This window comes from Hyperolius riggenbachi, chromosome 4 (assembly GCF_040937935.1).
Source record: "Hyperolius riggenbachi isolate aHypRig1 chromosome 4, aHypRig1.pri, whole genome shotgun sequence".
Lineage (NCBI taxonomy): Eukaryota > Metazoa > Chordata > Amphibia > Anura > Hyperoliidae > Hyperolius > Hyperolius riggenbachi.
The window spans coordinates 423,723,699-423,741,016 of record NC_090649.1 but is presented as its reverse complement, the minus strand read 5'-3'; the positions used below and the strand labels follow the sequence as shown (position 1 = coordinate 423,741,016).

The following is a 17,318-nucleotide window of genomic DNA, read 5'->3' as shown; positions in this document are numbered from 1 at the left end:
TTATCTAACCTACACTGGGGGGCACCTACTTAAAATAACCTGCGCTGGGGGGCAGCTACCTAATCTAACCTATACTGAGGGGCAGATACCTAATCTAACCTATACTGAGGGGCAGCTACCTAATCTAACCTACGCTGGGGGGCAGCTACCTAATCTAACCTATACTGGGGGGCAGCTACCTAATCTAACCTACGCTGGGGGGCACCTACCTATCTAACCTATACTGGGGGGCACCTACCTAATCTAACCTACACTTGGGGGCAGCTACCTAATCTAACCTATACTGGGGGGCAGCTACCTAATCTAACCTACGCTGGGGGGCACCTACCTATCTAACCCATACTGGGGGGCACCTACTTAATCTAACCTACACTGGGGGGCAGCTACCTATCTAATCTATACTGGGGGGCAGCTACCTAATCTAACCTACGCTGGGGGGCAGCTACCTATCTAACCTGTACTGGGGGGCACCTACCTAATCTAACCTACACTGGGGGGCAGCTACCTATCTAACCTACACTGGGGGGCAGCTACCTATCTAACCTATACTGGGGGCAGCTACCTAATCTAACCTACGCTGGGGGGCAGCTACCTATCTAACCTATACTGAGGGGCACCCACCTAATCTAACCTATACTGGGGGGCAGCTACCTATCTAACCTACACTGGGGGCAGCTACCTAATCTAACCTACACTGAGGGGCAGTTACCGATCTAACCTACGCTGGGAGCACTTATCTAACCTGTATTGGGGACACCTACCTAGCTAGCCTATACAGGTGGCAACTATACTGGCTACCTATATTGCAGGCACTTACCTAAATAACCTATACTGGGGGCACCTACCTATCTAACCTATGCTGGGGGCAACTATTCTGGCTACCTATATTAGAGGCACTCACCTAGCTAACCTGTACTGGGGCACCTACCTATCTAACTTATACCGGGGCGCCTGCCTATCTAACCTATACTGGGGGCAACTATACTGGCTACCTATACTGAAGGCACCTACCTGGCTAACCTATAGCGGGGGCAACTATACTGGCTCACCTATGCCTGGCTACCTATACTGGGGTACCTATTCTTGGCTACCTATACTGGGGGGACCTATACTAAGTGCAACTAGACCTGGCTAACCTATACTGCAGGCACCCATACCTTGCTGGGGGGGGGGGCGCAATTTTTACACACTCGCCCTGGGTGCATTTTAGCCTAGAAACTGCATTGCCTCTAGCTACTTAATATTGAGGGTACTTCTGGCTACCCAATACTTGTAGCTACCTATGATGGGCAGTGGAAGTAAGGGAGGAGGAGTGACAACTGGAACACTTGCGGTGCAGTTCGGTGGGGGTTTGTAGGTTCATAGAGGGCGAGGTCTAGGGTGACACGACATCTGTACCTATAGGCTCCTGTGAGGTAAATCTGGGCCTGATCTAACGCAAGTGTGAACCAGGCTTTAAGGTTCAACTTAAGGGGGAAAAAAAATAATTTCAAAGTTGGACAGTGTATAAGGGGGTCTAACATTTTTGTGGGGTTTTATTGCTGTCTGTGTCCCCTTCCGAGTGAATTTCCTTGGCAGGAAGTGACTATAGCTTTCCAAGAATGATGGACAAATAAAACCTTGATTTCATAGCTCCCAACTGTCCCTCTTTTGGAGGGACAGTCCCTCTTTGGGAACCCTGTTCCTCTATTCCTCTTTCTTACCAATTTGTCCTTCTTTGAAGACTGATGTATAGATCTGTGTTAATATATGCATTTTTCTACTGAAATTGTGTTTAACTGACTCTAAACTTTATTCCCATCAATTATTTCTTATTCTCAAATCTTAAAGAGAACCCGAGGTGGGCAGATGGGACACAGAGGCATGTACTCTGCCTCCTGACATGCCTTTGTGTCCCCATACCTCCACTCTCTGCCCCCCCCCCCCACTCCCCACCACCACACTATAGCCCCCCAAGAATATTTGTCGCTATCTTGGAGGTAAACATTGAGGAAAGAATTCCCTGTTTAAAACACCCGCCAGGGGCATTCCTACAGGATTTCCAGAGCTGCCGTTGGGCAGCTCTCTCTCCCTGGCCGTGCCCCCTGCCGCTCCCCCACCTCCCTGCACACACTGTTAGAGTGAGAGTCTCTCGTGGCAGCGTCGTGACCTATTAGTCACTAAATTGAAAGTGGGCCAATGCGGCCCATGGGAACGACATTTTTTTGCGGCTACCTGATCCTCTCAGCCCCGCGGATCAGGTAGCCTACATTTTTATTTTTTGAGCCCACCTCGGGCTCTTTTTAAAATGAAGAAAAACTAATGATAGAAATGAATAATGAGGTTTGAATGATAAAACTACATCTTTTGAGTCTGAATTCTTGGTGATATGCATGGCAAGGGGTGTGATTAGAGGTGTGGCAGGGGTGTGTCTTGAAGTGTCCCTCTTTCTTTCCTCAAAAAAGTTAGGAGGTATGTTTATGTTTCTTCACATATGGGTAGAAATATAAAATTATAATAAATGTTGTTATTGCTGTCTCTCATTTCCTGACCCAGAGACACCAAAATGCATATTAAAGAGAACCCGAGGTGTGTTTAAAGAATGTTATCTGCATACAGAGGCTGGATCTGCCTTTACAGCCCAGCCTCTGTTGCTATCCCAAACCCCACTAAGGTCCCCCTGCACTCTGCAATCCCTCATAAATCACAGCCCTGCTGTGAGGCTGTGTTTACATCTGTAGTGTCAGTCTCAGCTGCTCCCCTGCCTCCTGCATAGCTCTAGTCCCTGCCTCCGTCCCTTCCCTCCAATCAGCAGGGAGGGAAGGGATGCAGGCGGGGTCTGGAGTTCTGCAGGAGGCGGGGAGAGCAGTAGACTGACACTATAGAGATAAACACAGCCAGCTCTGACAAGCTGTTTGTCAGCAGCGTAGCTGTGATTTATGAGTGATTGCAGAGTGCAGGGGGACCTTAGGGGGGTTTGGGATAGCAACAGAGGCTGGGCTGTATAGGCAGATCCAGCTTCTGTATACAGATAATATTCTTCAAACCCACCTCGGGTTCTCTTTAAAGCAAATGCAGTTCATGGCCGTCTCAGGAACAGGAAGTGAAGGAAGTTCTCCCCAATAGAGAACCCCTCACAAAAGGTTCTTATCCATTAGCATGCTGTCCAAACTAAGTGAAAGCAGTGGTCTGGCATTGGGCTTTGTCATTTGATGTCGCTGGTTATGGTGATGGCAGCATAACTCAATACATTACGAAAGCCAGATATATAAAGAAACAATTTTTTGAATGTTTGATTTTTCATGTTATATAATGAAGACTAACCTTTTAGGGCTGGTTTACATGGGCGGTAAATGCAACATTTTAGCCTGTCGACGAAAACGTTGTTTAAAGGGGATCTAATGGAAATGTTTTTTAAATGCAGTGACAGCATTTGGCATCGTTCTTGCTGTTATTTTGAAAAAAAATACTTACTGGAACTGGAAGTGAACGTATATTCTTCAATTTCAGAGAGAAATCCAATTTGGCTGTGACCATCAGTACCAAGGAGAACAACATCATAGCTCATGCTACTTTTTTGGACTATCCCAGCTGTGGTGTGGTGGACCAGTCAGAGTGGGAAGAATGGATGCATAAACACTATGCAGAGAGCAACAGTTGTACAGTGAGTATAAGCAAGTAGTGCGTAGTATAAACAAGGAGGAAAAGAAGTGAGCACTTGCTGGTGGCAGCTAGGTAGCATTCTGTTTTTAATGGACCCACTTTCGCTGTTGGTTTTTGTGTCCATTGTTGTCCATTGTAGCATGTGTTTTGACAACATACAAAGCAGAACAGATTTTGGTGGGGTCTGGGGTTGGACGTTAGATATTTTTATCATGTCCGATTTTTACTGACGGCACTACCGAGAACAGATGTAGTGTAATTCTATAGACCTTCTTTCTGTTTGTCAAAATATGCATTGTCCAAAAAAATCGTGGAAGACAGGACTTTGCGTTCCGCTACCACAGTGGAGACAATCGATATGTTGTAAATGGGCATATCTGAATAGACTCTATAAATAACAAAAAATCCATTGACATGTCCGTTTATCCACTTGCCTCCATTCCGGAAAATGGTCTGTTTCTATGTTAATGTGAACCTAGCCTAAGGTTTTCTTGCATACCCTACAAAATGTTATTAGTGTCCCAAATAGGTTAAGCCTGTCCATTCTGAGGTCATCCCAAAGATCTGGCTTCCTGTACGTGACAACTGGACTGGTTAGGGGGCTGTAAGACAATAGTAAGACTTGAGAAGCAGTAAAGAGTGAGGCAAACTATAGATTATAAGTCATCATTTATCTTGCTAGAAAACTCTGGTATTCACTTCCAAATCATTGAGCAAGATAGGCAGAGATGCATGAAGACACCTCTGTGGATTTGTATGTCAGACATGCTGCTGAGGAAGCTAAGCTTTAATTAAGGCTGACTTTAATTGTAGACTCACTTGAAAGCAGAACTCCATACAGTTTTTATTTTTGTCAGAATGGAGATGGAACCTCAATTTGTAGTCTGTGTACATTTTGGAGAGATTCTCTCTAATATCCTGTTTTGTTGATGCCAACGCTCTCCTACAAGCAGAACTTGCTTTTTGCCTGATATAGAGTGTATTCTCCATATGTCTTTATTGAGTATCCATTAGTAAGCCACAGTCACTGTCACCAGCCCCTGCTAAAGTCTACATATGAATATTTGAAGAATGTGTTACAGAGAGGAGAGAAAGAAGTTCATTACATAGAATATTACAGGCAAGGGAATGGAAGGAAAATTTCCCCAACTTGGACATAGACGACAATAAGATACGGTAATTTTGACACAGATTCTAATCTTCTACTCTGTCCAGGATTGAAAAAAGTCACGTCTGCTGGGGCTTAACTACAAACCATCAGGCCCTCCCCTCAACTTAACGTTATGGGGCTCCCATCCTCAGTTGCCACACCCTCCTTTCCTTTCATGGTGTCCTCTGGTCTTAGGTGTCAATTCATCAAACATTACCGCATTCGGTAATGCTGAAAACAGCTGAGTTTATGGAGCATTTCATAAAAAGTCAATTCATCAAGGCTGTTACCACATGGCATGCTGAAGTTACCGGGCAGTGAGGTAAATTACCGAGTTGTGTGGTAAACAACTCCAACACATGTCAGCAAATGTCAATTCATGAAGATCAGAGCATGCGTTAAAGCCCAGAAACATTTTCCATATTTACCGGCAGCTCTTATCTGTCAAAAGCCAGCTTTGAATGCCTTCTATGTAGATATCCCCATGACTGACAGGAACAGAGAGCCAATAGGGACAGCCTCTCTCTCCTGCTACTCCATTTGGTAGGCTGTGATAGCCTCTCAGGCGGAACAAGCTTTTCTACCCCCCAGGCAGCTGAGCAGAGTGAACGGAACAAAAGAGGTTTCCCCTGCAGCCCTTCAGATGTTTAACAATTTAAGTTCCTTACCCCGGGGGATTTGTAGGGTATAAAGACCTTCTTCTGCGGGAATGCGGCATGTCACCTCTGCTCATATTGCTTAAGATAAGTAGCAGGTAAAAAGAAGTATTTATCTTCACTTCAGACTGTCTTTAAATTCAGCTCCTCTAGCAGCACAGAGCAGGTAACACTGTTACCTGCACTAGCTGAGTGACTGGCAGCTCTGGCACTCTAATCAAGCAGCTTCTATTAATATCATTGTGAAGTTGTTGTGTTTTGTATGCTCCTCCCCCCCCCCCCCCCCAAAAAAAAAAAAATAAGTACGTGAGTAAGTAAGTAAGTAAAAGTGAAGTAAGTTCATTTAATATTTCAGCCAGTAATCCTAGCAATGTGTAAAGCTGAGTTAAAGGGATCTCCTATTAGCCAACAATTCAGGACAGCTTAGATAAAAAAAGATCTGTCAGGCACATCCAGGACATTGATCACTACAATTTTCAAGGAAAAGCATAACAATATACTTGATCCTAACTGTAACATTCTCATGGTTTTCTAGGCCCTGAATACATTGTTTTTGCATCTGTTTGTTACCAAAGAAGAATTTTCCTTAGTAAGCATCCAAGAGATTCTCAGGTAAGTGAGATAATTGCTGTAAACTACAGAAAGCTATCACAAGTCGTCTATGACAGTGCTGTCCAACTTCATGGGCATGGAGGGCCATTTTTTTTTCAGACCCCATGGTGGAGGGCCGAAGGTTCTTGCTAGAGCCGCTGCCCCCCCCCCCCCCCCCCCCCCCCGGAAAAAATGCAATTAAAGGATAATTAGATTGGCAGCACTTTTCACAAAATGCAATTTAAAATAATGGTGAAGTTGTGTGAGGGTTCCATGGGTGTGGCCATGGACCAGAATGCGGGTGTGGCCACGGGTGGAGACAAATTTACATGAACTTAGCAATGTGGGACATTAGATTAGGATAGTGGTGGTGAACCTTTTGGAGGCCGAGTGTCCAAACTGCAACCCAAAAGTCACTTATCGCAAAGTGGCAACAGCAATTTAAACTACATACAAACGTTTTAACTCATACATGAACATTATGGAAAATCCAAGTTGAAAATAAACTGTGAAGATAAACAATTTCATCCATCCTACTCCTGAAAAATGTGGGGTTTTTTTTAGAACCTCCCAGTTTTATTTTCCGTTTTAAAAAGCTAAAAAAGTAGGTTTAATGCTATTGTCTCATGATGACGATTCAGCTTTTCCATAGTCTCACAGTTCGCAATCATGTGACCCCCAACAAGACAAATTCAGCAATCATGAGGCCCCCAACAAATCATGAGGCCCCCAACAAGACAAATTCAGCAATCATGATGCCCCCAACAAGACAAATTTAGCAATCATGAGGCCCCCAAAAAATCATGAGGCCCCCAACAAGACACATTCAGCAATCTTGAGGCCCCCAACAAGACAAATTTAGCAATCGTGATGCCCCCAACAAATCATGAGGCCCCCAACAAGACAAATTCAGCAGTCATGAGGCACATAAATAGACAGCATTTCACATAAATAAGCAGAATGACAGGTGACAGGTGCCCCCCACTTAGATAGTGACAGGTGCCCCCCACTTAGATAGTGACAGGTGCCCCCCAGCTAGATAGTGACAGGTGCCCCCCCAGTTAGATAGTGACAGGTGCCCCCCCAGTTAGTGACAGGAGCCCCCCCAGTTAGTTAGTGACAGGTGCCCCCCCAGTTAGATAGTGACAGGTGACCCCCCAGTTAGTGACAGGTGCCCCCCCAGTTAGATAGTGACAGGTGCCCCCCCAGTTAGATAGTGACAGGTGCCCCCCCAGTTAGATAGTGACAGGAGCCCCCCCCAGTTAGTGACAGGAGCCCCCCCAGTTAGATAGTGACAGGAGCCCCCCCAGTTAGATAGTGACAGGAGCCCCCCAGTTAGATAGTGACAGGAGCCCCCCCAGTTAGTGACAGGAGCCCCCCCAGTTAGATAGTGACAGGAGCCCCCCCAGTTAGATAGTGACAGGAGCCCCCCAGTTAGATAGTGACAGGAGCCCCCCCAGTTAGATAGTGACAGGAGCCCCCCCAGTTAGATAGTGACAGGTGCCCCCCCAGTTAGATAGTGACAGGAGCCCCCCCCAGCTAGTGACAGGTGCCCCCACCAGTAGCGAGCCCGTTACCTCTGGGGCTGGCCTCTCCTGTGTCCCCGCTGGCCTCTCCGGTGTCCCCGCTGGCCTCTCCGGTGTCCCCGCTGGCCTCTCCGGTGTCCCCGCTGGCCTCTCCGGTGTCCCCGCTGGCCTCTCCGGTGTCCCCGCTGACGATGCCGCTGCCTCTCCTATGTCCCCCTGCTGCCGCTGCCTCTCCTATGTCCCCCCGCTGCCGCTGCCTCACAGATCAGACCTCACAGATCGCGGCGACTGAAGCAAGCAGAGCGCGCGCATGACACCCGCGCGGCAGAACGTCACATGCGGTAGTGACTAATGATTCACTTCCGCATGTGACGTACTCCGTGCGGGTACCATGCGCCCTCTGTTTACATCAGTCGCCGCGATCTGTGAGGTCTGATCTGTGAGGCAGCGGCAGCGGGGGGACATAGGAGAGGCAGCGGCAGCAGGGGGACATAGGAGAGGCCAGCGGGGACACCGGAGAGGCCAGCGGGGACACAATAAGAGGGAGCAGGCATGGCGCCCATAGCGCAAGCCATGCCTGCATCCCAGGGAGACGAGCGGGCCGCAGCAGGTGGCCTGGCGGGCCGGATGCGGCCCGCGGGCCGCCAGTTGGACAGCACTGGTCTATGACAACACAAAGGTGCTAAAAGTCACTCACTGACTAATATTTTGATAATAACACCTCACTGCACATTATTATTATTGATTTATTTAGCTCTTTCATCTTCCGTGGCGCTGTACAGCATAAAAAAATAAAAACATGGGTACATAAAAAATACAGACATCAGTGTACAGACATTGATATATACAATACATAAATGGTATATACTATAATACAGTAAGTTAAAGTGACAATTGTGATTAACAAAAATCTGTACAGCAATTCACAAATAGGCGAGAAACTGAATGAATGCCTGTTTGCATTATCTGAGATCTGTTTTTTTTCTGATCCAGTGGCGTAGAAATAGATGATGCAGAGCTTGCGCCCGCATTGGGGCCCTTGGGCCAGAAGGGGCCCCGAGTAGCCCTCCCTCAACGGCAGTATTAGCTCTTTATTGGCTCTGTGCTGATCATTATCTCTTCTATAGACATGCTTTGAATAGTAGTAATTACGGTATTAACAAACTTTTCCCCATTCTCTGCTTACGCCTCTAATTCTGTGGCTATCCTTGGCAGGTTTTTGTGCACCGTATCAATTGTTATGTATAGAGAGCTCAGGGTGCACAAAGAAAAACTTGCATCGGGGCCCATAGCTCCTTAGCTACGCCACTGTTCAGATCAAGTCTAGTTTCATATCTCATAGAAAGCCGATGTTTTTCCTAAGTCACTTTCACAGTATGTTGTAAAAATCGGACAGATATTGGAGTAGTCCAACTCCTCATGGGGGGTTCTTGGGGTTTTCTTTATTTTTAAAAAGCACTCACTGATTGGTAGTTCCTCAGTCACATTTCCAAATAGTAATGTAATGTGTTTGCGATCAGTAAATTTGGAGTTGATTACTGAACATAGTATTAAGTTGTAGTGTTTTTGACTAGTCAGGAATAGGTCATAGAAGGAGCCTTTATTAAGGTTTAGCTAATAGTAATTAAAAAGTAATAAATACGAATAATCGATGATTTAATACTAGAATGTACATCTATTATAATTAAAATATGTTCTAATGGATGCATTTGTGAAGAATGTGAAGGATGACTGCAGGATTTTTATTTGCTGCTTCTTTACCAATTTGTTTGTTGTTTTGGCAGTTTTAGTAATTGTTATGGTGGTGGAATAATAATCCTCAATAACTTTACTTTCAATCCAGTGTATATGCTTTATTCAATTGTTTTTGTTGTGATTGTGTCAAAATCAAATACACAGTACGTGTGTGGTACATCTGTCCCATGAGTCAAATTTTCCATTTGAGCAAAAAAAAAAACACCATAGAAATTGGTGAATCACAAAAATTTTTTATGTGTGTGGCCACCTTTAGATTGGGTTCAAACTGCATATAAAAATGTTCTGTTTAACGGAACTAAACAGAACAGATTGTCACAGATGTGAATGGATCCTATGCAAAGCGAGAGGATCCGCTCACATTAGTGTGTTCCGACAAGTGGAATGCAAGTATGGGTCCTGCTTGACTTTTCTGGATTGGTTGGACAAAGAGGATGCCAACTGAATCAAAGCCTATGAGAACGGACAGTGTTTGTTTTCACTAGTAAGTGTACGTTTTTCAAGTTACTCACCTGCCGTCTATCCAGAGTCCATCTCCACTGCATGTAAGAATCACCTATATACCGACCGATTAAAGTAAAAAGGCTCTGCATTTAGATCCTCCCTTGGTTCATTTTTTTTCAGTTTCGTAATTCACTTCTTTGTAATCTTTATATGTACATGTTCATCAGAACACATTGTACCATCTCTGTGAGAGCACACACATCTGGTGAAATATTTGCTTTTGTTCCAGTCTGAAGCACTTATAATGCATCGTGTGACAATTTACTGATACATTTCATAATTTTGTCTGCTTAGATTGAATATTCCTAGAACAATGACATCTATAAAAAACGTATGACCTTGCTTGACTGAGGTTAACTCCTGTGCTTTCACTAAAAATATATATTTTTATTTTAGTTTTCAGCCTGGAAATGTCTAAAGGAGCCTTAAAGGAAATATAAAGTCAACAAAACAATCAGGTTAACTTATTTGGGGCTTCTTGCACCCCCGAGTCCTCCAGTGCCCACGACGTCCATCCAAGTCCCTCCGGCCAGCAGCAGTGACCCCCGTTAAGCTGGCCGGCCATGCACCGCCTCACCGTGCTTCTTTGGCCAGGAATGTCCTGGGCATACGCAGTGCACGGAAATGGCTACTGCTCATGCGTAGAACGCTCCTGGCCGCGGGAGCATGATCAGGGCATGCGCGGCTTGGTGACCGGTCAGCTCTGCGTAGGTCGCTGGAGGGACTCAGGCAGACGTTATGGGCACCGCGTGACTCCAGGTGGCTGCAAAAAGCCCCAGGTGAGTAAAATTGTTTTTTGTTTTTTTTACTTATAAAGATGAACTGTCGCGAAAATCTTACACTGTGTCGGGCATACCGCTCTGTGACCCCAGGAGTCCCCCATAAATAAATAAATGTGCCAAATGGCTGTAAATCCTCTAGCTAGCACTAGGCTAGCTAGTAAGAGTGTCCGGCACCCCCCGATCCCCGCCGCTTCCCCGTTTATACATTACCCAGCCTGGATCCAGCGATTGCGCAGCCTCCCTGCACAGCTCCGGTCTCTCTATGGGGAGGATCGTATTTGCGCATGATGTCAGAGACGTCATGACGTCATCTGCGATCCTCCCCATAGTGAAGACCGGAGCTGTCCGGGGAGGGCAAAAAATAACAAAACCTGAGCGGCGTAACGCTCAGGAGGTTAATAAACAGCCTGTCTTTAACTCTGGAGTTCGTCGGCGTGGGAGCGATCCATGCGGATGGGGCTGGAGGAAGCCCCAGGTATGTATAAAATCTTTTTTTCAGTTTTTAGGCAGTCTTCGTCTCTGGTTCCCTTTAAAGAGGCACTGTAACAAAATATAGTAGAATGCAGTAAATAATTCAAAATATTCCATCTCTGTCCCAAAATACAAATAAACATGGTATTTATTTTTTATTCACAGATCTGTATTTAACACAGTTGCAGATTTGCACTTTATCTGTCTGGTAGTACCGCATGGCATCACTCTACGTAAGTATCACTGCTAATGCTAGTTTTTCATTTGCTTCTCTCCAGATTCATGAATTCATAATAGGACATGACTCAAAAATAAATTCTGCCTTATGTCTCAGGCAACTTGCACACGATAGGCTTGATTCACTAAACTCATAGCACGGCCTCGCGAGGGTTTTTTGCGCAAGCTTTCGCGCGCAATCGCAAATTTCCACGCGCAATCATGAAAATACACAATTGTGCACGGAATTCGCTATTGCGTTCAAAAACACTAGCGCGGCCATGCTATGAGTTAGCAAGGTTTAGTGAATCAAGCCCCATACAGTATGTGATGGGATCAGTCACAATGCGATGCAATAATATTCCTATGGGGCTAACAAATTGATTGCAGTGCGGACAATATAATCATGATTGACAATATAATCACATCCCAACGTGATGCATTTATGTTTCTATGGTACGTTCCGTTCCGATGTGGCGCAGCGATTTCTGTTGGAGTAACACTCAGCATCCTGTGCATTTACCAGTCAACGTGTGCATTTAAAGGGACCCTGAGCAGAAGCCGGAAATACCATAATGAACTTACCTAGGGCATCCTCCAGCCCCCTGTAGTCTGCAGGGCTCCCTCCATTAGCTGTGCCACTTAGCCAGAAGTCTTGCACAACTACGCATGCACGGCCCCTTTGCACGCTCACCCTCTCAGGCTCCACCACCTGAACAATACCAACCTATGTGATTCGTTACATGCGTATGCTCTGCAAGAGGGAGGTGGTATACATATACCTCTCCTTCCCCTTGGAAAGCACCCTTGATGCCAGCTAGCATCAGGCCTTGACATGCTCCCACTGTGCTCTGCATCTGCACAGGTAGTACTGGGCGGGCGCAGAATGCTCACAGTGAAGGCAGCCTGAAGGGGGTATGTGGGCGACCAGGCTGCTCATGCGCAGTACAGCCCAACTGGCGGGACTGAAGGCTTCCTAACGGAGAGTATTGCTAAAGAATGGAGCTGCCCAGGCTAGGGAGCCCACCGGGTACACAGGGCTTGAGGAAGCACCAGGTAAGTATAAATTATTTTATTTAATCTCATGTATACGTTAAAGTTTCCCACCTGTATTTAAAGATGAAGACCACCTCATCCAATGACACTATACGCTGAAAACCAAATGGGTTTTAAATTTCCATAGCAGTGCATTGCAAAAAAGCTTTCAGTTTTTCAGTGAAAAGTGTTAAAGAGGCATTAGGAAAACATAGACATTACCTTGCACATCAGTTGCCCTTTTAAGTATAACTGAAAGCAACTGATAAGCGTAAAAGGACTCTTAGCTCCTTTTGCACTACGGCTGGTACTTTCAGAAAACTGATTTGCAAGGCCATGCCCATGTCTCCCTATGGCTCAGTTCACATTATATGCATTTTAACTGAAAGTTTTTTCACAATGCACCCAGGGCCAGATTTAGGCCAGGGCCATTTAGGCCATGGCCTAAGGCACCACAGGAGCGAGGGCACCAAAGCAGTAGGCTAAACTGGTGCAGCATTTGCAAGCTTGCAAATGCTGCCTGCAATGGAGGGGAGATCAGGCGAGCCACCTTGATCTCTGTGCACCTTGGCATTGTGGTGGGTGGCTATGGACTTGGGCAGCATTGGAGACAAAGGGAAAGACTAATAAAGCTACATACACACGAGGCACGGATGTTTGCAGCTGCATGGAGACAAGCAACAGTTGAAAGTCTCCAGCAACGACAGTTGTATACAAGCAACGATTGTATACACGCGGCAACAACCTGTCTGCAACATAGCGGAAACTGTTGCTCAACAACTTCTGTCGCAGGTTTAATGAACTGTCGGACTCACAAGAGTTGCTAGAGACTAGCATACACACGACTGCACCGACTTGAGACTAGGGACAGTTGCTGCAACATGCGCGCGCCATGTGTTTCCAGCAACAGTTGTAGCCCGTGTGTATGGGCCTTAAGCTTCTTCACTGGAGACGAGCGGAGAAGTGAGTGACACTGATGGCTGCTGCAGTATGGAGGCAAGTTGGCTACTTATACTGAAAGGGGGGAGGGAAAGGGAGGGATTAAGGGGGTCATCTGGGTACCTATACTGGAGGGGGATGGGTCCTCAGGCTACCTATTCAGAGAGAAAGGGAGGAGGGGTCACCTGGCTACCTATACTGGAGAGGGGGGTGGCCATCAAGTTACCTATACTAGAGGGAAGGGGTGGAGGGGTCATGTGGCTACCTATTCTGGAGGGAAGGGGGAGGGGTCATCTCACTACCTATACTGAAGGGGGATGGCTGGTGACAGTGGCCTTGGGAGGTAAAGAGAACAAATCCGGCCCTGAATGCACTTCTATGGAACAACTGATCAGTAGGACCATTACAACCAAATAAGAAAGCAGTTAAAATCTGACTGAATCAACAGGTTTTGAACTAGTCCATCTCCTCATGGGGGATTCTCCTTTTCAGGTCTAATTTACAGTGCTCAGTTGCATTGCAGAAAAATTCTGTGTGTCACCTCACTGCAATACACTACAATAAAATGGGCTTATTCACAGTACAGCATTGTAAGTGATCGTGTTGTTCTTACTCGCTGCATGCAGGCTTTGTATTGAAGTAAATGCCAGTCTCCATTGCCATTCACACTCATAACACATACGTTATGCAACTGACCACTGTGAACACAGCCTAAAAAGCATTTCCTGAATGGCATTTGCTAAGTCTGACTGCCAAAATAGTGTGCAAGTAAGTAGGGAGGCTGGCTGGTATCTTACTATAATGCAGGCGTTATGTAACTGACCACTGTAAACCTAGCCTCGTTCACATTAGGGCTGTTTCTGTGCATTTTTCACAACACATTGCCCTGTGCGTTCTGCAAGGTATTGATTTTCCCATGTATCTCGTTCACATCTATGCGCTGCGCTGAGCTGCATTACAAAAGCCTAGTGTTGCATGCATTTCTGTATGTTGTGCTGTAATGTGCACATCAATGCAAGTGAATGGGTTTGTTTTTTTAGCACATAGAAGCGCATGCGTTTTTTACCCATAATTGAAAAACAAAATACATTTACATATGAAAACAAAGCTTTATTGACAACTGCTACTGCTACAATAAGCAAAACATGCTTAAAAAAAGCGCACCGTAACGCACTTAAACGCGCACTAAAGCACGCACAAACGCATGCATTTGTTAACATGCGCTTTTACACGTTTCTCAACGCTCCCAATGTGAACGAGGCCTAAATCTGTACATTTCCGGCCCAGTCTAGTCCTGTCCGATCAGTTTTGCATCAGTTTTCTATTAGTTTTATCTGAGGGTACCGGAAATGTACAACTTTTATGTGTGAACACAGACATAGAAATACATACAAAAATGATACAAAACTGACAGGAATGTATACCTTTTAGGTTTTTCATAGTATAGTAAAAGAGACAAAACTGATGCCATTTAAAGGACCACTATAGTGAAAAAATTAAGCAGTTAAATATGACAGAACATAAGTTTTTCAGTGTATAGTGTAAAAAAGGCCTTCATGTTTTATGTGCAATTTAAACGTACCTTATTTTTGTTCATCTAGCTACTGCTTTGGCAGCTACATTTGAGCCTATGAGGTATATTCCATCTTCAAAACCTACAGAGGGGCATGCATTATATATATGTCACCGGCACAAACACTGTCCTGTTCTGTACATCAGGAAAGCAAGGTAAGATTATTGTTTTCATTGGCATTGGAAGATTATCAAGTGAGCTAGGAAGAGTTCCATCTGTGCAATGTTGGAAGAGCATAAGCATACTTACTGTTAGCTTGTGTATTTTCCCCATTACTACTTATATCACATTTACCTTTCATCCTGGCAGTGGTTTGAACCTCATGGCCTCAGTCTGGACTATACATTCAGGTTCTTAGCGTGTATTTTTAATGTTAAGAGCTAACAAAGAGTTTCACCACTTGAGGTCGCTGTAGTTCATAAAATAATATGCACAGCCAATGTTGAACAAAAAGAAATGACTTTTTTTTAAACGGTTATGTGTGATTGAACGCTAATGTGGCGGAAACATACCAAGGTAAGGTATGCAGTGCACTCAATCTAAATTTAAGTTATGACTACTTTTGTGCGGAATATTTTTACTTTCTACACTTTGTTTTTTGGATTGGTAAACAAATATAGGGAGGGTATATTAAATGAAACTTTAAATGATAACGCATTTCAATAATGGTGACGTACTGTACTTTCTGCAGCACTTTAAAGGTTATGGGCCCTTAGATTTGAAGGCTTTTGTTTGCTGTGATCACTTTCTGTATCGGCCTACACTGGAAACAGAAAGGGCATGTTATTGTGACCAGCAAATCAGAGCCTTACAACTCTATCAGCTGACCAAACTGATCACATGAGCCACTCTGTTTAGAAATATTTTTAAAAGAGAGACTTGTAAATAATTCCTTTTTTTTGTCAGCTTAGCCTCCTGCTCAATGCTACGATTTTAAAGCACAGCTGACCTAAGAGGGATATGGAGACTGACATATTTACAAACATTTCCTTTTACACAATACCAGTTGCCTGGCTGTCCTGCTGATCCTCTTTTTCCTCCTCTTCCTGTAATGTACAGTATATGCGCTGTAATGTGCATCTATACATTACCTGTCCTGTGTCCCGGTGGCTGTCCGTCTTCCTCCTCTCTTCAATTATCTGCATACACGCTGGCGGTGTGGCGCGTGTGTGAAGTCACCCGCCTGCTATGCGCCGGCAGCGTCTATGTGGCTAATAGGAGGTGGAAGACGGATGGACACCGCAACACAGGACAGGTGATGTATAGATACACTTCACAGCACATATACAGTGGTGTGAAAAACTATTTGCCCCCTTCCTGATTTCTTATTCTTTTGCATGTTTGTCACACTTAAATGTTTCTGCTCATCAAAAACCGTTACCTATTAGTCAAAGATAACATAATTGAACACAAAATGCAGTTTTAAATGATGGTTTTTATTATTTAGTGAGGAAAAAAACTCCAAATCTACATGGCCCTGTGTGAAAAAGAAATTGCCCCCCTTGTTAAAAAATAACTTAACTGTGGTTTATCACACCTGAGTTCAATTTCTGTAGTCACCCCCAGGCCTGATTACTGACACACCTGTTTCAATCAAGAAATCACTTAAATAGGAGCTATCTGACACAGAGAAGTAGACCAAAAGCACCTCAAAAACCACTCACCTGTCAACCGCTTCCTGTAAGCTGCAAAAAAATAAATTTAAAATCACAAACACTGGTGTGATTTGTGATTTTAAATTTCTTTTTTGCAGCTTCCAGGATGCGGTTGACAGGTGAGTGGTTAGGAAGGGGACCGTGTGGGAGATGTGCCTACACGGGGCGTCCCTGTAAAACGATGCAATCTAAGATTGCATCCAACCGAAGCCTCCCACCTGAATGCTAATTTATGCAATTCCTGCTAGATTTCTTACAGCAGGCAAAGGGTGTATGACAGTACACCTGCTTGGCTGACTGGCGTCTGCTGACCAGATAAAGGCAGGAGATTGCTCTAGCTGGGAGTTAGCAATTGTGTTTGTTGCAGTTAGCATTCAGTTTAGAGGCAGTGGGGGTAAGTTCCCTGGAGGTGAGAGGTCCAGGGCTTGCCCACACTTCCCTCTAGGTATCGCATGGTGGTTTGAGGGCCCCAGCTAGTGAGAGAGACCTGGGGCCCCCGGCTGTCGTGCGGACCAGTGTTTGTGATTTTAAGTCTATGGCAACATGCGTGTATTTAAAAAACCTATTGCAGTAAGCGTATTTTAGAAATACACTTCCACGTATGTCATCGATTGCCCAATAGGAAGTAAGCGTCACTTCCTATTGGCCAGATGCCAGACAGGGATTACCGTGTACTAATGTGGTAATCCCTGGAGGCCTGTCTTTGGCGGTGCGGTGTGTGAGCCGCACCGCTGCTGCCAAACTGCAGTGTGAAGCCGGCCTCAGGTGCTTTGACTAAAGTCTGACTGGATTAGCCACATGCTTGTTTTAGATCAGCAGGACA

General features: G+C 45.1%; 1 protein-coding gene across 3 annotated transcripts in view; it reads left to right on the top strand.

Annotated features, from left to right (window-relative positions):
* Positions 1 to 17,318, top strand: part of CFAP61 (cilia and flagella associated protein 61) — a 399,007-nt gene that overhangs the window by 14,885 nt on the left and 366,804 nt on the right. For all 3 annotated transcript variants that reach the window (XM_068232439.1, XM_068232441.1, XM_068232438.1), the window contains exons 3-6: positions 3,490 to 3,643; positions 5,984 to 6,060; positions 11,243 to 11,310; positions 14,869 to 14,995. In XM_068232439.1, the coding sequence (XP_068088540.1) occupies positions 3,490 to 3,643; positions 5,984 to 6,060; positions 11,243 to 11,310; positions 14,869 to 14,995 (426 nt within the window). The remainder of the gene's footprint in view (positions 1 to 3,489; positions 3,644 to 5,983; positions 6,061 to 11,242; positions 11,311 to 14,868; positions 14,996 to 17,318) is intronic.